The 18,905-nt window shown below is 41.2% G+C and overlaps 1 protein-coding gene across 1 annotated transcript; it reads left to right on the top strand.

Annotated features, from left to right (window-relative positions):
* Nucleotides 1–14,418: 14,418 nt before the first annotated feature.
* On the top strand, nt 14,419–17,019 carry RPL37 (ribosomal protein L37). Its single transcript, XM_084225150.1, has 4 exons — nt 14,419–14,474; nt 15,125–15,260; nt 15,585–15,669; nt 16,908–17,019. Exons 1-4 carry the CDS (start codon nt 14,472–14,474, stop codon nt 16,975–16,977), a joined length of 294 nt encoding a protein of 97 aa, XP_084081276.1. The 5' UTR covers nt 14,419–14,471; the 3' UTR covers nt 16,978–17,019.
* Nucleotides 17,020–18,905: the final 1,886 nt, after the last annotated feature.

Here is an 18,905-nt window from a genome sequence, read left to right as displayed (position 1 = left end):
TCCTCTGAAGATCCAGTGGAAGAAGAGGCAGCTGGCCTAGAATACAGGAACTGCAAAGAATACTTTATCAATCCAGACATAGGTCTTAATCTTTCAGTCAACTGTTTTAATGGCTTAGATAGCAATTTCACTTTTTGTAAGTATATCATTAGCTATAATAACCCTCAAGACCAAGATACACTTTTGGTCCCAAACAAAACACTCAAATAAATATAAAAAAGGACAAGTAGAGCTAGTAAAGGAAGTGTGTGTGTTGGGAGGGATCTGGTCTCAATTAATAGGTAGTCAAATCATCACTAATACGAGTAGCATATTCAAATGAGTTTATATTTACAGACTTTCTTCCTACAAAAAGTATTTCAGCAAGACAAAAATGTTACTCTGGCAGATGCTGTATAATAGTCCTTTTAGTACACATTTTCAGGCATTTCAACCTAACAATTTTATCTTCTTTTCTTTGGAAATAGGACCCTGTTTTTTCCTGATCCTGTCCTCAGAGTAGCAAAAGAAACTGAACCAACATGTTGCAAACCAGAGAGGGGGCAGAGCTGGACTTGTGCTGTTCCTAGGACTGCAAGTCCACAGGCCTCATGGCACTTTGCTGCTTTGCAGTGGATGGGTGTTCAGTCTCTCCTCTAGAGCAGTGGGACTGGGAATGGCTGATTCTTATTTCATTTCATAGGGTACTTACAGCAATTTTTTTCTACTTAGCATTTAAGCTCTGAACCATTTATATATTTTCCTACATTTTTGTGTGTGTTATTGACACTTAAGGCAATATGCAGTAGCATAAACATCTACTTACACTTGAATTTTGTGACTGTGCAACACCTAGTACAATCTAAGGTTGACTGACATGCGGTTCTACAATAACATCAGTCATAATAAAAGGCATGCTGGGGAGCTCCCCAATGACTTCCCCTGATGGCAGAATAGCAAAGGTCAGAGTGCAACTTACAGAGAAATGGAAGCCAATTTTCCCTTACGGTTTGTGAAAATGGCAACAATCTAATAACCATTTTACTGTCTCATCAGCAAGTTTTGTTCTTGCTAAACATTTCTATTGTGTATGCACAAATAAACCTTTACAATTGTGAAATACAAAGCTGTGTTTCGTGTCTGGCACAGAAAGGAAATGTGTATATTTGTGATTGCGATATGTGTGGACACCAACCATGGGACAGCTGCAAATTCTAATAATAACTGAGGAAAGTAAAGCATGGAAGAAGGCCTCTGAACCTAGCCTGTGTTTGCAATTAACCTGGATTGATTTAGAAGCATTTGAATTACAGCATTCAGAATGTTGCTCTTTGCTTGTAGTCAGGCCTTAAAGAGGGCTGCAATAATAACCTTTTTAAGTATAATTTTAAAATATTGTTTGTATCCTTGAAACTATAGCTTTGGAATATATAGAAAGGAAATGTGCTTATCTCACTCCTTAACAAAACTGAGAAAAACAGCTTGAGAAAGGAAGATGGACATCATCTCAAGGATTTACAACTTCACCAAGGGAAGCTGGGCATCACTGCTGAGAGATTTATAGTCATTGTAATAACAAGGGGGACCCACATCTGGGGAGCTGGACTTCACCAGATGGGATTTGTCATTGTTCTTGCAGAAACTGGACCAACATCTCGGAGGCTGCCACCACCATCTGGGAGTCTTCCATTTTTTGGGACGCATCCTGAGAAAAACTAAATCACAATAGTGTATAGAATTGTGATGTAAACAAGTAGAAATAGAAACTGCTGAGAAAGCTTCTGAGTACCCCTATAAATACCTGTAAGCCCAAATATCAGTGTGCAGTTGGAGGGAAAACTGCCTCCACTGTACCCAGCACTGTTTTGCTCATACTTTACCATAATTAATTAATAAATTGATTGTTGCTTGAATATTGGCCTAGTCAAGCTTCTTGACTAGGCCAATTAATAAAACACAATTAATAAAATAAATAAATTCTTTAGAATCAAAAACTATGTCTTAGGGGATTTAAAATAGAGTAGTTTGAGAGACACAAAGGGTTAGCCATAAGCCAGGGCACTTTTTGTCTTGCATCAAATGATAGTCCTAGCACAGGAGTGATTAATGCAATGCTTCATTTGCTGGGTTAATGATATCCTGCCTGGTCTAGAGACAGCCTGAAAAGGTATTTTCTGTATTCTACTTCACACTAAGGTCAGTCAGAATATAATTATATCAATGATATTTCCCTGTAGACTTCTGGCCTTTTATAGGATTGATGCTAAGGTTACTCAATAGTTTACCAAGCTTTAAATAGTCTTGTGTCTTCATTGTCCAAGTTCATTATGTATTACAGCCCTAAAGACAGTCTGTGCTCTGTGACTATTGCAAATGCCAAGGTTCCAATGACAACTGAGTGGAGAAAGAACATCCTGTTATTATGGTTTTGAATTGTGAAATTGACTTGGGAGAGTTTTTGTATTTGTTTCTGTATGCTAAGGCAATCTCTTTCTTTTTTTAAAGCTTTTTAATTGCCTGTTTTGCTTTTAATGTATTTGCCGCGTTTCAGGGATTAATGACAATGCCTTGGGATGTGTCTCCATGAAATATGTCAAATAGCATTACTGCTGTGCTAACTTTAATGCAAATGATTCTCTCTCAGGGGACCTTGTAGAAGGATATCGCCTTAGATACTGAAATTTGTATGCTGCAGAAACTACACCAAACAAACAACAATTGTGAGGATTCTGGTTTGAAAGAGCTGGGTTAGAACAAAAGATCTCAAGTTATTAGGATTCAAAACTCAGAGAGTTTCAATGGTATACTGGCAATACATGAGACTTGTCCAGAGGACAGATATTTCAGGCTATATGTACACAAAGGTCATCCCTGGGCAAACAAATCATTACTATTCTTTAGAATTATGTTCTGATCTTAAAACAAAAGACATGGTGAATAAACTCTGCAGCTTGAAGCTGGCCAAGTTGAGTTACTGTTCTGTTTTTTCCATATCTTTGCCTGCTTTATTCTCAATCACCACCATGTGCTTGCTTCTTCTGCATGTCTTTGCTGGCTTTGGCACGCTTCAGTCCTCTCTGAGCCAGTTTAATTTATCATAAGAGCAGAAAATAAATCCAGGGGAAAAAAATCTGGGTGGGTTTGAGCTGTTTTTATGAGTTAGGTCTTCTCCCAGAAAGAAGGTCCGGTGAGCAACAGACCCATGGAAAGGGTAAAAACATACAGAGTCACAGAAAAGAGAGATGGGGCAAAAGAGGTGGAAAGTGGGAAAATAAGGAGCGCAAGAGGAAAACTTTCTGTTTGCAGATGCAGCTAGCCACTGCATCTGCTCAGGCGCCAGTGAACCACCCCCTTGCACAAACTCTTCTGGTTTCTCCTCCTGGATTAACAGATAGTGCTCACTGCTTCAAAGGACTCCCCTACACAGGACTGTGGCATCCAAATGAAGCATATTATCTAGCAATCAGTTGCTTAGACAGACCTGATTTAGCCGTTCATTGATGTGAATATTTATCTTTCATTGCTACTGTTACTGATACTTGCCTCCCTGAGACATTCTTCCTTCAGGCCGACAAAAACTGTTCAGATTCAGACCATCTGTCTGGGGAGACGACAGCAGACAAAGTATGGCTAGTAAACATGAGAGGGATTTTCAATAGTCTTCATCACCTACAGTTGGGAGCAAGCTTGGATCCTCTCTGACTCCTTCTCAGCCTGAAAATCGTGTTCACAGAGCTCACAGGGGTCAACACCTTCTGCACAGGCTCTTCTCAGAGCTCACCTGCTAGCAGTATGCAGAAGCAGTGGTACTGTGCCTACAGCAGAGCTATATGCTTTTGTGCGTCCAGCAACAGGACACCTACATAAAACAGGTGAATTTAATGAAATAGAGGGCTGGTATCATGATTTTAGCACTTTAAATATGCTAACACAGAAGGAGTCACATAAAACAGACTATAGTGAAAGTATTATTCCATTTGTGCGAATAGTGACACAGAACTACACAAAGTGTATAAGGTATGTATTAGAGGTTGAACTACAGGGAGGACTGCAGACCCTGTCCTAAGCAATTACTACTCAAGCCCAAACAAAGACAATTTTTCAAAATAATCCAATGATTTCAGTTTTTGTTGATTTTTTTCTTGTATTTTCCTGCATTGTTTACTCTAAGTTTAATTCCTACAGTTTAATAAATTCATGAGGGGCTTTATGTGACTGCCTGAGAGAGCAGTATCTCACATTGATAATCTAGATCTCTTCTGGCCTGAGGTCTTTGTGCTTTTTAAAATATCATCTCTTCTGATTTCTCTGTAGAGTGAATAGAATGTCAAATATCAACCATTAGCAACCTTGCCCATGCTTTTATATTTCTGGTTCTTTCTGAATCAGTGAATATATTCTAGACTTATTATTGTAACTAGCTGAAAAGCTAAAATCCCTCAAGCACCAAACCTTGAACAAAATCTTTCATCAAAGTCCATTAGTCTCCCTCTGAAAATTTCCAAGTATCTTGAAATTAAAACCTTAAAAATGTTTTCCAATAGGCAGAACAAAGTCTCCTTCCCTATAAAGGAGAGTTGGGGAACAAAAGGAAGGCAGGACTTCAAAGAAACAGATCTTATTAGGACATCTTTTTGAACTACAGCATTTTTAGGACCATCTGAAATTCATTTTCATTTTCTCAGCTTACTTGAGAAGTCAGTAATTAACCCTAACTGCTACTGTGAAACTTCCTGGAATAAGCTTTTGTGGATATCTTCCATCTGGAAACAAAGTTCAACAGATAAAGTAAGGTTTTGCAAACTTTCATAGAGGCAACAGAGATGCAGCGCATTGTGTAGAAACAGAAGTGACACAGCCTTGACTCCATCTCTCCCTCATTCTGGATTGGCTATGCATACAACCACCATCAGACTGTGATAATTGAAAACATGTACCAGTAATAAGAAAGGGATAATGCAGTTGCAGAGATTCACCTGAGCCCAGAGAAGTTTAGATGTGCTCAACATTTGCTATTTTTTCGACAACAAGCTTATAAGTGTAGTGAGTTATTCTCTCTGTACTTGCAGTTCAGTTAAAAGGAGCAGGACTGAAGCACAGGGTCACTGTAACCATATTAATGATGTACTTTTTTATTTCCAGATACAAAATTCTCAGAAAACCTCTTCCTACCCAGCCATCCAATTACTTTTATGTAACAGTTTTGATTAGTTGGAGTTATATAAATAGGAAATTCTTTATCTGAGAGTGGAGACCATGTCACGAAACATCTCTAAAAGAAACTTCATTTCCGGAGATTGGACTTGTCCCCGCTTAGTCTGAGAAGACATCCCATTCCGTACTTATTTGGTTGAAGCAACAAATGCTTCACGAAAGTAATCAAAAGTATGGTGTTTCTAATATAGGTGGAGGTTCTGTAAAACTTCTAATAGCTAGAAAAAAGTATTCAGCAAACAGCAATCTACAAACTTTTCAGAACTAGCAAATAACTTTGAGATTTTTATAAATTATTTTTAAAAAACTATAAATACTAATAATTCCAAAGAGAGAATGTAAAAGATAAGGTTTGTGGTAGCAACAGACAAGGAAGCCTCCTGATTCATCCTTTGTAGGGCCTCATGGCAAGAGAGGTACACAATTCTGCTCATTTATTGGGGAATATATATTTGGTCTTCTGAGACAGTAATGAAAGCAGGTGCGCTGTGATTTGCTGGGGTAGAGTTAAGTTTTTCATGGTGGCTAGTACAGGGCTGTTTTAGATTTGTGCTGAACACAGGGTTGACAATACAAAGACATTTTAATTATTGCTGAGCAGGGATTGCATACAGCCAAGGCCCTTTCTGCTTTTCCTACTGCCGTGCTGGCAAGGCCGCTGGGGCTTGTGGGAGGCTGGGAAGAGGCACAGCTGGAACAGCTGACCCAAGGGATATTCCAGCCCATATGACATCATGCTCACTACATAAAGAAGGGAGAAGTAGGTAGTACTGGGGGACATTTGGAGTGATGATGTTTGTCTGAACAAGACATAGCCATCAGGTGTGATGGTGCTCTGCTCTCCTGGAGATGGCCGAAAACCAACCTGATCATGTGTAGCTGTGAAAGAATTCCTTATTTAGCTTTACTTGTTTGTACAGCATTTCCCCTGTTAAACCCTCTTTATCTCAGCCCGCGAGATTGCAGGCTTTTACACTTCCAATTCTCACTTCAATCTCACTGCTGTGGGGTGAGCAAGCAGCTGCATGGGGCTCAGTTGCCAGCGGGCTTTAAGCTGAGAGACCAGGACAGGAACATACTTCCATGTAAAAGCATGTGTCATCCATGAGAAAGGTACCCTGAGAAAGGTTGGTGGTCAGTTTTGAACTGAGGTCAATTACAAACTTGTAAAATGGTTGAGACACAGAGCAGAAAAAGTAAATTACTGATACTGTTACTGGGAGGACTACCAAATTTATTCTGCTGTTAAAATATAATAAGTAGGCTTAGACTTGTCAGAGTTTTGTGACCTTTACACAGTGCAACATTTTCTCAGGCATTTTTCCCTATTTGAGCAGACACTTTTTTTGCTACATATCTTCCTAACATATATTCAAGCTCTGCTCAAAACTGTGCAATTAGTTAACAAGGACTAACGGAAGGGATAACTCAAATCTGAAACTGTACATATTGGCATATTCTCCAGCATCTGCCAGAGAAGTTGAGTTTGCCCTGCATCATCTGGAAGACTGTCCATCCTAGGTGTGTAAATCTAATCTAGGTCTTGTGGCCACAGGATTGTAAGTTCCATTTTGTGATCAAAAAAGCTCAATTTCTTTTCTGTGTCCTCTTTACACACACTAATAAGGTTAGGCACTATTTTGTCTTCTATTTTTGGTAAAGTGAATTAGTGTAAGAGGGAAATTTTACATGGGTGTTAGGGGAATTCCCTGATGGAGCCAGTATGCCTCAGTTCCAGTAAATGCAAAGCTCAAAATGCCTGATACAAGGAAAACATTCCAGAATAAACAGAAGATAGTATTTGTAACTGAAAAGTTGAGCTGACCTTTGTTAGCAATTCATTTGTACTTAGGGAAGGTTCTCAGCCAGTGAAAATAATAAAATGCAACAGTGATTTTGAAAAAGGAAAGTCAACTTAGGAATAAGCCTTTATCTTCAGTAAACATAAAACTTAAATTTGTCTGTTCCACTGCAAAGCCTTTTTTTTTTTTACAGCTTGTGTCTCACATCTAAAAATGAAAAGCAACCCCCACGAATTCATACAAGGTAAAAAGTGTTAAGCAAGTGACAGGTTTTTATATTTTAAAGTGAGCCTGTTCCTGAGTATTAGATCTAAAGTAAAACTTGAAACTTATAAACAATAAGTATTTGTGAGAAATGGATTTTTCCTAAAGAAAATCAGACACCTTATATTTTGTGGACAGCTTTGCATTTACTCGCATAGGAGGATACTTCTAATTGCAATATACATGGAAAATGTGAACATTTACCATGTATGTGCTGTAGCAGTTCTTTTAACATTAACAGGTGGCAAACCTGGATGAGTCCTGTAAAACGGAATTATCTGCTTACCTTGGGAGACAGCAAGCAGTGTAAAAAGGCATGTCTCTGTATTTCTCTCTGTATTATTTCCAGAAAGATAATATCAAGCCATGTTCTAAGGAATGGGTGGTGAGAAGTAAAATCATTCACATTTAGTAAAATCAGACTATTATGAAAGATAGTCATTCACATATGCACTTATAGCATAGCTGAGAAACACAAGGAGGGAATGTAATACTGAAGACATACCTAGCCAAGCATTTAATTCTATGTAAAAAGTGAGAAAATTGAGAGAGTAAAATAGCCAAAGAACCCAACACTTCTGCAGGAAAGTTTTTTTCCCAACCAATCGATACTGTATTTTTCCAAGTATCATGCCCATGTATCATTCATAAAGGACATTTGGAAAGATAAAAGAATTTACATTGTAAGTTATGCTTAGACATTCAGCTTCCAAGTTAGCAAATTTCCACCATAATGCCTGGGCTTAGGTATAGGCTGTGTCTAGCGACAAGTGAAACAAGTTTTTATATTTTTTTAGTACAAAAGAAAGGAAAGAAAACATTTTTAGAACAGCTAAGTGTGTACCATCTGTGTATGTGTCTGCACAGAAAGATATACATAAGTATCACAGAATATTCTGAATTGGAAAGGACCCACAATGATGACCGAGCTCAGCTCTTATCCCACACCGGCCCATACACAACAAAACCACAAACATTGGGATCAAAACCACAACATTGGTGTTACTAGCACCATGCTCTGACCTACTGAGTTAATCTCAGGATCACGACTAGGTAACATTCACTTTTCAGTTATAAAATTATTTTCAATAATAAATCTTTTGGATTTAATGTGCTTTAGAATAATTCCAAAAATGCAAGTCAGAGACTTACATAACATGGGGAAAGGATGGATGTTTAAAATGAAGGCCTGTCAGTGGGCATGAAGGAAAGGGGACACGGCATTTATTTGGCCAGCCACCGCAAGCAAAAAGCCACCACCATGAGAAAAGTAGACAAAATTTGAAAGTAGAATTAATGAAGATCTGACCTTTTTTTTCCAAGTATAAAATTGGTCAAATGCATTTTTCTGAGAAAATGACAGTCTTAGAGATTAGAGATACAGTTCTGTCTCTGTAGTTAGAGGCCTTTTATGAAATCACAGTATGACAAAAGTACAGCTGGAAGAAACCTCAGAAGGTCATCCAGCTTATTTGCCTTCCCACTAAAAGATCCCTCAAATCGATGCCATTTCAGACAACCATTTGACCAGCCTTTTCTCAAAAATTCCAGAACCATCTGAAGGAAAATTAAGTCCAGTACTTTGCAGTCTGTACTGGTACAAACATTTCCCTAACAACTCACTAAAATATTTTCTGCTGCAATGTAAGAGGCATGTGGTTAGAAGCTAGGCATTTCCACCTGGAATGTGATTCAGACTATAATACCAGATGGTGGTAGCTCTAACGCTTTATGTACCTCCTCAATGAAAATTTTGCTCCAAGCTTATGTGTGCATACATTTTTGCATGAATAATGCAAAAAGTTTTAAGACAACAGTGTCAAACATACAAGATCAAGAAAAGTTATTTTTTATCAAAAAAATACCAACAAGAATATTTTGTTGTTATAGAACTGAGAAGTAACTTATAAAGGAACTTGTGGCTTTCTCCTATGCACCTTGTTTGGTGCTCAGCCCGAACTGCCATGCAACAAACTCTGCAAACAATGAACCTGCCACTGAGAATTTGGTGCAACAAAGCCCCACAACCCTGTAGTGTACCTAAGCATAAGATTAAACAGAAAGCAAAAAAGAATCAAAACTAAACAAACACAGAACCAAAGCAAAAAAACTAACCAAACAAGAAATTGTGTCATTTTAAAATTCTGAATTTTCTGAATTCTGTTGCACTGTGTAGCAAGCATGCCCCAGCCTTTTTCCTGCCTCTGCTGAGAAGAGATATGCTCTCCCTGTTCCCCTAGACTGACGCAACAAGAGAGATTGCAGTGTGGTTTCTAGTGGGGAAGAAACCAGGATCCCCCCTGCAACGGCTCTAAGATAAAGGTTAAAGGCAGACTAAATGGGTGGGGAGCTCTTCCTGCTATGTTTATGATGGTAGTCATGCTTTTGCCTACAAGTATTCTACAAATATTAGTGCTATTCCCAAGGTCGTCTGAAGACTATTACCTAGCTTCTCTCTCCCTGATGCTGAGGAGTGGCAATAGAATAACAGTATGGTTTGGGTTGGAAGGGACCTTAAAGATCATTTTGTTCCAACCCCTGCCATGGGCAGGGACACATTCTACTGGACTAGTCTCATCCAGCCTAGTATTGAACACTTACATGGATGGGGCACACACAGCTTCTCTGGGCAACCTGTCCCAGCACATCTCTGCTCTGACAGTATTATAATTTCTTACTAATACTTAATCCTAACCCGCCTTTCTTCAGCTTAAGTCTCTCCCCCCTTGTCCTACCACTATATGCCCTTGTAAAAAGTCTCCTTTCATCCTACTTGTAAGCACCCTTTAGGTACTGGAAGGCTGCTATAAGACTGTAATTTAAAAATATTGAGTTGTTAAAAATTTTTTATTACTTCCACTGTATTTTAACAAGCAATTTCAGAAGTTAATGTCAGCTATTTAATTTTCTTGTATTCATTTTCATCTTAAACGAACAGAAAGACTTTTCTATTATGCCTTTTAGTTTCTTAGCAAGATACAACAGGCTTATTCATAAGCACTGTTGTTTGCTAAAATTTTCTGTTATTGTCATAAAGATGAAAGAACTGTACAGATAATATTCATTAATATTTCAATTTATTAACCTAATATACTGTTACTCTTTGAGAGTTTTTTAGTAGAAAGGTTTTACTTGAACTCTACTGTCATCTTGTGGTGATCAATGTTTCTGGTTCAAACTCCCAAACAAAAGTTTTCAAACTGAAGAATCTGGATATTATACAGATGAAGTTATGCTGCTTCTGCCTGCTAGGTAACAAATAATCAGTGTCTTCCCTACTAATTCCAACTGAGATACTTATCTCTGCAAAACAGGATGATAAGCAGACACAACGGCAACCAAACCAACCCTCATGAAAATGTTGCCCTTGAATTCCTCAGTTTTCCTGTAGCATTCCTGAGATGCTGTTACCTATGTTAAAGTGTTTGATATTCAGGACGATACCAAAAGGCATTCCTTTGATCTATGAGACCATGATAAGAAATAAAGACTTCAGTTTGTCTGCACCACTGAAGATAATTGAGGATAATATTCAGTGCTGCCTAGCTTCAAACTTCTATATATGAAGGTTGAATTTTCACTATTCCCATACCTTCCCTTTAGCTCAATCCTGCTTGAGCAAAGGGTGCTACACGTGCACAAACAAGTGACGCCACATGATGATATTAGACAGAACTTGCTTGGATATCAGCTGCTCATTTGTTACACACCAGTCCTTTCAGCAGTTCAAGTCCAGTAAAACCAGTTCAACTCCTCTGTTTTGTGTCACACCACAGGGTGTGTGTGGCTGCACTGCACCCCAGTGATGGTGTGATGTAGTAGCATGGCATGAAACCTGAGCAAAACAAATACCACTGAGGTTATTTGTGGCTCACAGACCCCGTCCTCTCTAATGCCTAGTCAGTCCTGGTTATGGTCTCCTTGTCCTTGAACTACACTTAACTCTAAGGCTTATTTCTAAAGGCATATCTATTTTTTTACTTCAGTATTTTAACTCCAACCAGATCAGCCAGGCTGCAGAACATGGTGCAGAACATGGTATTCAATAAGCCCTAGACTAGAAGATTATTAGGATCACTGTTTGCTGGCATAACAAAGGATTTTTTCCATCAACACACCTGGCTGGACCAAAATTGCTGTATGGAAGCTGTGATGGGATATCAGCTGCAGTGACAGACACCAGTTTCCTACATCAAAAAGACAGTTCTGAAATCCAGACATGTCACCTTCTAAATTTTGGATTACTTCCTATGCAACAAAGAAGCAGCATGAATTAGTCAGTGCTGAATTTAGACTGGTGCCATTCAGCAGCTGCCAATACATGAGCCTGTGGGTTCTGAGCAATGGGCAATGAACTCCGTTCTCCCCTGTGAGCTTCACACAGGCTAAGACCTTCTGGAATGGTACTGGGTCAGCCACAGCTCTGCCCATTCTCTACCCTAAAAGTATTCCTGAATACTAAAGAGAAATGCATGATGATAGCAACAATCTTTCTTTTTGAACAGGTTTGAAGACATGTAAATGAAGAAGAATATTTTTATCCCACAAAGGATAGGAATAATTCCTGCATATTCTTGCAGGAAGCCAAACCAACAGACTTCCTTCGTAGGCTGTTGCCATGGCACCTGTCCAATGTCCATGCCATCTTCCAGATTTCTGAGATTTAGTGAGAAAGAAAGAGCAAAGGAGGCACTAGATAAAAGGCACACAGCAAGGCTGCTGGGAGAAATATGACTCCAGTTCAGCCTGTAGAATGTATTCATACCATTTGAGTTAAGTGGTTTGTTTTGGTTTTTTTCCTGAATGGTATTTCATCCATAGAACACTGCTATTTCTCTTCTGATTTCAGGTAAGGAAGACAGAATTGCTATAAAATATCTTCATTGAGTCAACTCAGGGTAAAATTAATTTTCCTAAATCCAGCTACCTATGTGCCCAGCCAAATGGGCCTGCCTAGTCCTCCCTTAGAATTCATGGAAGAAGGGTTCCTCCCAAGGATCATTTCTTCACCCTACTTCAAACACCTAATTTAAGATGGGATGATTTACCATGTGAAACCAATCTCTCCTTTTTAACTACTGCAGGACCATGGAGGGAGTAAATGTCTGGATTTCATGTGAGGTAAAATTAATACAGGCAAATATTTCTGCTATTTCAGAAAGAAATATTGCCACCCAAAAAAATGAGAGAACTGAGTGAATAGCCTAAGGTACACCTTTTTGGGTCTGAAAGCCATGCTGCTGCAGTCAAAATGGCTTTTTTCCCCATCCCTCAACCTTAGCAGAGGTCAAAGGCCTCCCACTACATAAATTAGCACCAAAAGAATTCAACAAGAGGCTACAATCCAAAAAAAATGAGGACAAATTAATATTTAGACAACCATATGAACATGATTTGTCCAGGAGTGAAAATGCAACAGGTCAGACACAGCTTTACTAATCTGGGGACTGTGCCGTGGGACTACCCCTTTTTCTGATCAATGAGCTCCATGTCGCAGGGGTTCAACTCATTCATAGCGAGAGGGTTGTTCACAATTTGTTGGCTTCTGGTGGGCCCAGACAGCTGTACTTGGGAAAAGCTGCATTTTTAGTCAGTAAACAAAGACTGAGATCTAGCCTACCAGAAAAAGACATGCTTTCATCAAGTACTGTAAGAGAAGTTACACAATTCTACCATAAAAGATAAATAAACTGGCTATAGCACCAATTTCTGTTTGGGATATGATCTGGTAATAAGGTATACCTAAATTTCTCCAATTTCCCCTGAAATGAACTCTCTCAAGATAAAATTGTGTATAGACTGTAAGTCTACTGAAGAAGCATAGTAGGCAGGCATGAGAGAATTTAAATAGCAGATTTTCAGAGAATCACGGAATATGCTGAGTTGGAAGGGACTCACAGGGATCATCAACCAATTCTTGACCCCGCACAAAACAGCCTCAAAAATTACACCATGTGTGTAGAGCATTGTCCTGATGCCAAATGTCCAAATGTTTCTTGGACTCAGGCTAGCTGCTGTGAACACTTCCCTTTTTGTGCCCATGATGCCCATTGCAATGCTTTTGATCTCAGGCAGACTGTGTAGCACCGTGGAGGGGTCTGGGGGAGGACATGGACAAATAGAGAGTGCAGGAGGGCCCATTGTTCATGGCAGCCTACTTTGAAAGTCGTGTACTACAGGCAGGAGTACCCTGTGGCTGGACTTCACTCATAAAAACTCACCCATTAGACCTTACTGCTCTCTACATGTACTTGAAAGGAAGGCATATTGAGGGGAGGGCTGGTCTCTTCTACTGTGCTTACAGAAAGGAGAACAGAAAATGGTGTGAAAATGGTGTGAAAGATGGGAGATTCACGTTAAAAATTTTGCCGCTGCTCAGTTGGCCGGGAACTGGCTACCCGGAAGGTGGTGGAATCGCTCTCCATGGAGGTGTTCAATAGGCTTCTTTGTTTGGCACTAGGCAATGTGGTTTAGGGGCTTAGGGTTAAGGGGGAAGTGCTGCGTGGACCGGTTGACTGCATGGTCTTGTAGATCTCTTCTAAAATTGGTGACTCTATGACATACTTTTACTCTGTAAAAGTAACTCCGACTGTCGGTGTGAGCAGGATCAGGACTTGGCGCTGAGCCACTCGCCTCGCATCGCGGCTGCTGCTGCAGAGCTGCACCCCCGGGGTGCGCCGCGCCGTGCCCTCAGTGCCGGCGGTGCCCGGCCGGGCCCTGCGGCCGCCAGCCCCCCCTCACACCGGGCCCGACCCGGGCCCGCCAGCCGCCCCTCACACCGGGCCCGACCCGGGCCCGCCAGCCGCCCCTCACACCGGGCAGGCCCCTGCTCGCCGCCGCCCCTCACACCGGCTCCAGCCCCTGCTCGCCAGCCGCCCCTCACACCGGGCCCGGCCCCTACTCGCCAGCCGCCCCTCACACCGGGCCCGGACCGGGCCCGCCAGCCGCCCCTCACACCGGGCCCGGCCCCTACTCGCCAGCCGCCCCTCACACCGGGCCCGGACCGGGCCCGCCAGCCGCCCCTCACACCGGGCCCGGCCCCTGCTCGCCAGCCGTCCCTCACACCGGCTCCGGCCCGTGCTCGCCAGCCGCCCCTCACACCGGGCCGGGCCAGGCCCGGGCCCGCCCAAGTGGCCGCCCCCGGAAGCGGTCTCGGAGCCGTGGCGGAAGCGGGGCGGGGCGCGGCCTCTTTGGTGCTGGCGGCCGGCGAAGATGGTGAGTGTTGCCCTCGCTCGCGGGACATCCTCCGCCATCCGCCGCCATCCGCCGCCGCGCCGGGCCGGGTGCGCCGCGGGGGCAGGCCGGATCGCGGGGAGAGGGCCCACGCTGTGCCGCGGTCGGGCTGGGCGGCGAGGCTGGGGCCGGGGGCTGGCGGCGGGCGCGGCTGCCGCGCCGGGCCGGGCCGGGCAGGGAGGCCATGGTGCGGTGTGGGGCCGCGGACGCTCCGGCGACTCCTGCTTCGTACCTGCTGCCGCCGTGGCCGAGCAGCCGGGCGGTAATGTAGCAGGAGGGGTTTCGCTAGCGCAGGGTGAGTGTGCGGCTGCTGCGTGTAAAACGAGTCACTTTTCGTCGGGAGAGATCAGTTTGGTGCTTTAGGGTGATGGGTGTGGGAAGAGGGGAGCCGATGTAAGCGTGCCGTGGCTCCGTTTTATTTCACCACAGAGGCGGAAGCACTTAAAGAATGGCGGCAACGGGTCCTGAAAATGGAGGCTGCTCGTAGTTAAAACTGAGTTGTGGTTTAGAGTTGAATGTGCTTCTAGGGTGTTTGTATGACTCGGTTTGAGCTCGCTTTTGTAAGGCTTATTCTTTTAATTTTGTGGTTCGGACGCGTCGGTGATATTTCTATGTCCTGAAATGCTTTTCAGACGAAGGGTACCTCGTCGTTTGGTAAGCGACGAAATAAGACGCACACCCTGTGTCGTCGATGTGGGTCCAAGGCGTACCATCTGCAAAAATCGACCTGTGGGAAATGTGGTTACCCTGCCAAGCGTAAGAGAAAGTGTAAGTAACAAACTTCTCACTGGCTCTTGTTGCTGAAAAAAACGTGTTTCTTTTTCTTCGGTAGTTTGACTTGTTTTCCAGTCAAGGAGGAAAATTTTTTGCAGTGTCGTTTTGCAGTTTTGTCATTTTGCATTTTAAAGCTTTGTTCAAATTAACGATGATTTAACTATATGCTAGGTAATGTGCAGTATAACTCCATAAAAGCTGACTTATAGTCAGTTTGGTTTTTTTTTCTTTGTCAGCTTGAATAATTGTACCGTAGAAATGTAGCATGCAACCAAAATTACTTGGTGCATGTAAATAATAGTGACTTATATATTTTAGATAACTGGAGTGCAAAGGCTAAAAGACGGAACACCACTGGTACTGGTCGCATGAGGCACCTGAAAAAGGTCTACCGTCGATTCAGGTATAACATTTTGTTACAGACTAGCTTGCTGTGAAATCCTGCATGGACACCACTTAATGACAAAATTCATCACTCAAAATTAACATTTTAATTTTGTTTTAGTATCACCTAATGGAGTACAATCTTCTTAAATATATAATGAAATAATGTGTTTTGTATAGTTGTCTGCATTTTATCCTCCTTTGAGGATAAGAAAACCTTATTGGTAAGACAAAGGGTGTGTAAGAAGTTCCAATGTTTATACTGAATGAAGGTAGTATAGAACGTAAATGTTACTGTAGTAAGAAGCTCACATCTAAAAATTTTTTGTGTGGTATTTTGTTTATTTCTGATTCAGTTAAATAGATGATTACACTAAAGGTTTATTGAGATAAGTCTCAAAATGCACTCCAGTCCCATTTGCTCACTCAGAAAAAGTTCAGGACAGGAATAACGCTGACTGAACTCTAAATAAAGAGAGGGACCAGAAGTTAATTAGGTATTACATCAGATCCTGGGTTGCAAGTTTCTAAGACTTGTTACAAAGCTTTTGAGTTGTACTTGGGAGGTAGTGGGGGTATTATATGATTCCCATTTTGTATGAGTCCCATGGAATTCTGTAGCTTCTCGTCTACACGAGAAAACTATATGAAGAATATCATGTCATTCAGGAGTGTTGTTATAAAAATGTAGAATAGTTTTATTAGCAAAAGGTAAGAGACTTAGTCTCAGCGGTGGGTGTGGTTGAGGGATCAATTCATTTGTTTTGGTTAGCTCATTCTTTTCCAGTGGCAGCCATAAAACACCAGTGTGCAGCGGTGGTTTGCTTTCCACTGAGTGTTGCTCAGGTAGAAATGTCATCCAAAATCAAGCCTCAGGGCTGAAGAGTTTGGTTGGCATAGAGGATTTTTTGTAAGAAGTACACTTCAGAAACAGGACCTCTTTAGTCAGATTAGAAGGAATGTGAACTAAGATGTGCTTTCAGCAGGGGAGCGGTATTTGCAGGGTTCACTCAGATAATGAAATCTTCCTGTTTCAAGAAGTGAAATTTACTTCAGCAGGAAAGAATGAAAACCATACTGCTTATTCAAGACAATTTTTAATAATGTGTTTCTTTTTAAAAAGGTCTGAACAGGTGAACTCTAGTGATTTCAGTGCATTACTGACATAAATTGAAAAAAGCTAGCGAGCTTCATCAAAAAACAACCTGGAGAAGGAATCAACTTCTCAAAAAGTAGTAACCATATTTCTACTTGCAGGAATGGATTCCGTGAGGGAACCACACCGAAGCCCAAGAGAGCAGCTGTTGCAGCCTCCAGTTCATCTTAAAGACTCATCTATTTGTTAAAATAAATGGTCTTAACCAGAAAATGTGTCACCTTTTTTTACATACTTCACTGAAATGTAGTATTCGTAAAAATACATAAATACTTAAAAACACAAATTCTGAACTGATTAGTTTAAAACAATCCTTTAATTGAGTTTTCATTAGGTAGTGCCTTTTCTTAAAAGGGACCATAATCTCTGCACTGAACTAAAAAAGAGGCTTATATTACTCAAAGGAGGCTAGAGAAGTGGAATATTGGTACTGTGGATTTGCCCTGTGTGCCTCTGATCTTAGTATGCTGTAGCAAGGAGAGCCAGAATTTTGTTTTGAAGATAGTAACTGTAATAATAAGAGAGTAACTGTAGTTATGTGCTCTCTTGGGAGGTGTTAGTGAAAGAGGGATTTCCAATGCTTTTCTTTTTTCACTGCTCTGTGGTACTTGTAAGCTTGCAAAGGTTCTGCTTACTGTGTGGATCATTTCTTCTTGGGCAGAAAGAAACTCCCAAGCCTGGAGCATGTGTACTGCAGATACAGGGGGGTTGGAGATCTGCTGTGGGTAGGCCAAAATTGCCTGAATGGCCTGATGGGGTTGGTGTGGAAATCTTCATACACAGGTCTGAATTAACTGTGTTGCCTGTAAATAAATTAATACCAGACAGTAAGTCAGTTGGAGTTACATAAAAATTAACAGATAAACGAATTTGTACCCTATATTGTGCATTACTGGCATTCAAACTCACTAAGGAAGTGATTGTAAGGTGCTGCTAGGAAAGTTTGGGGAATTGCAGTAGTTACTGTGAAGGTTTACTTTCAGATTGCCTTGCAGAGCATACTAGAACAATACTAGAAACTGAAAAACTGGAGATGCTCTAAGCTTCTGAGGCTGCTTGTAGTTTTGTCATGAACTTCCAGAAGCAGAATATTGCTTTGTCCCTGTATGATTCAGCAGTTATGTATCACCTGCAAAATCACAGAAATTTTCAGCCAGGTGTGAAATTTGAGTGCCTGACTGCACTTTCCTATGTTTTAAAATGGAGTTAGAACTTTTGGATAATCCATCTTACCAACTTGTGCTGTTTCTAAACCAAAATAAGTAATTTGCTGCTGTTCTGTAGCATGTAACAAATAGACTCTATTTGCTCTAGATTCAACTGGTCCATTTGAGAAAGAATGTAAATGGTAGTGATTCTCTTAAACTACACTGTGCACATCACTGGCCATGTATTCCCAGGGCTAAGGAGTGCCCCTGAAATGTTTTTGGTGTTGTTAGGGCAAAACATGTAGGGAGGAAGTAATCATAGATGTGTCCTTATTCTTTGAGAATAAGATGGTTATAAAAGCAGGTCAGCAGAATTGTAGGGTAGGGCTCCTTGAGTGATGTGGAATAGTTGATAAGGCAGGTGTTCTGACTGTGGGTGGGAGTGGAAGCCTTTGCTTGACAACTCTTGGGTGATCTTTCTGTAGCAGGGGATTTTGCTCTGAACAGCCTGTTTGACCTGCAGACATGATAAAACATTGTAAGGGCAGGTGCTTAGCTGCTTGCTGTTACCTATTAGCTTCTCATGAATTCTGCTCCCGGAAAATGAACATTAGTACGATAAGCAATACATCATGGTAACAGTGATTGAAACTGCCAATGACTTGGAGTAACTGAAACCCTTTATTTCAGGAAGATTTTTACTTGCAGCAAGAATGAATTTTATGGACAAGAACTTTGATAGCCATTTTCAATTGTTTTAAAATTCTTGGTGAGGGGCAGGAAATCAGTTTTTTGTGGGCTTTTTTTTTTTTTTTTGTCCTATTCAGAAAGGATTGTGTACTTCATGTGTCAGTTATGTTTGCACCGTACAGGAAATAGATTTTGACACTTTTCTGTTCTTTGTAGTGTGTTGTCAAATATTGAAAGGCTGCTTTGCTGGTTTCTCAGTGT

Source organism: Fringilla coelebs (assembly GCF_963513975.1).
Source record: "Fringilla coelebs genome assembly, chromosome: Z".
Taxonomy (NCBI): domain Eukaryota; kingdom Metazoa; phylum Chordata; class Aves; order Passeriformes; family Fringillidae; genus Fringilla; species Fringilla coelebs.
The sequence above is the reverse complement of the archived record's forward strand: the minus strand, read 5'-3'. Positions and strand labels throughout refer to the sequence as shown.

Coding starts and splice junctions, on each gene's coding strand:
- RPL37 (XM_084225150.1), top strand. Junction 15,261..15,584: donor TGCCAAGCGTAAGAGAAAGT/GTAAGTAACAAA, acceptor TATATATTTTAG/ATAACTGGAGTGCAAAGGCT. Junction 15,670..16,907: donor AAGGTCTACCGTCGATTCAG/GTATAACATTTT, acceptor TTCTACTTGCAG/GAATGGATTCCGTGAGGGAA.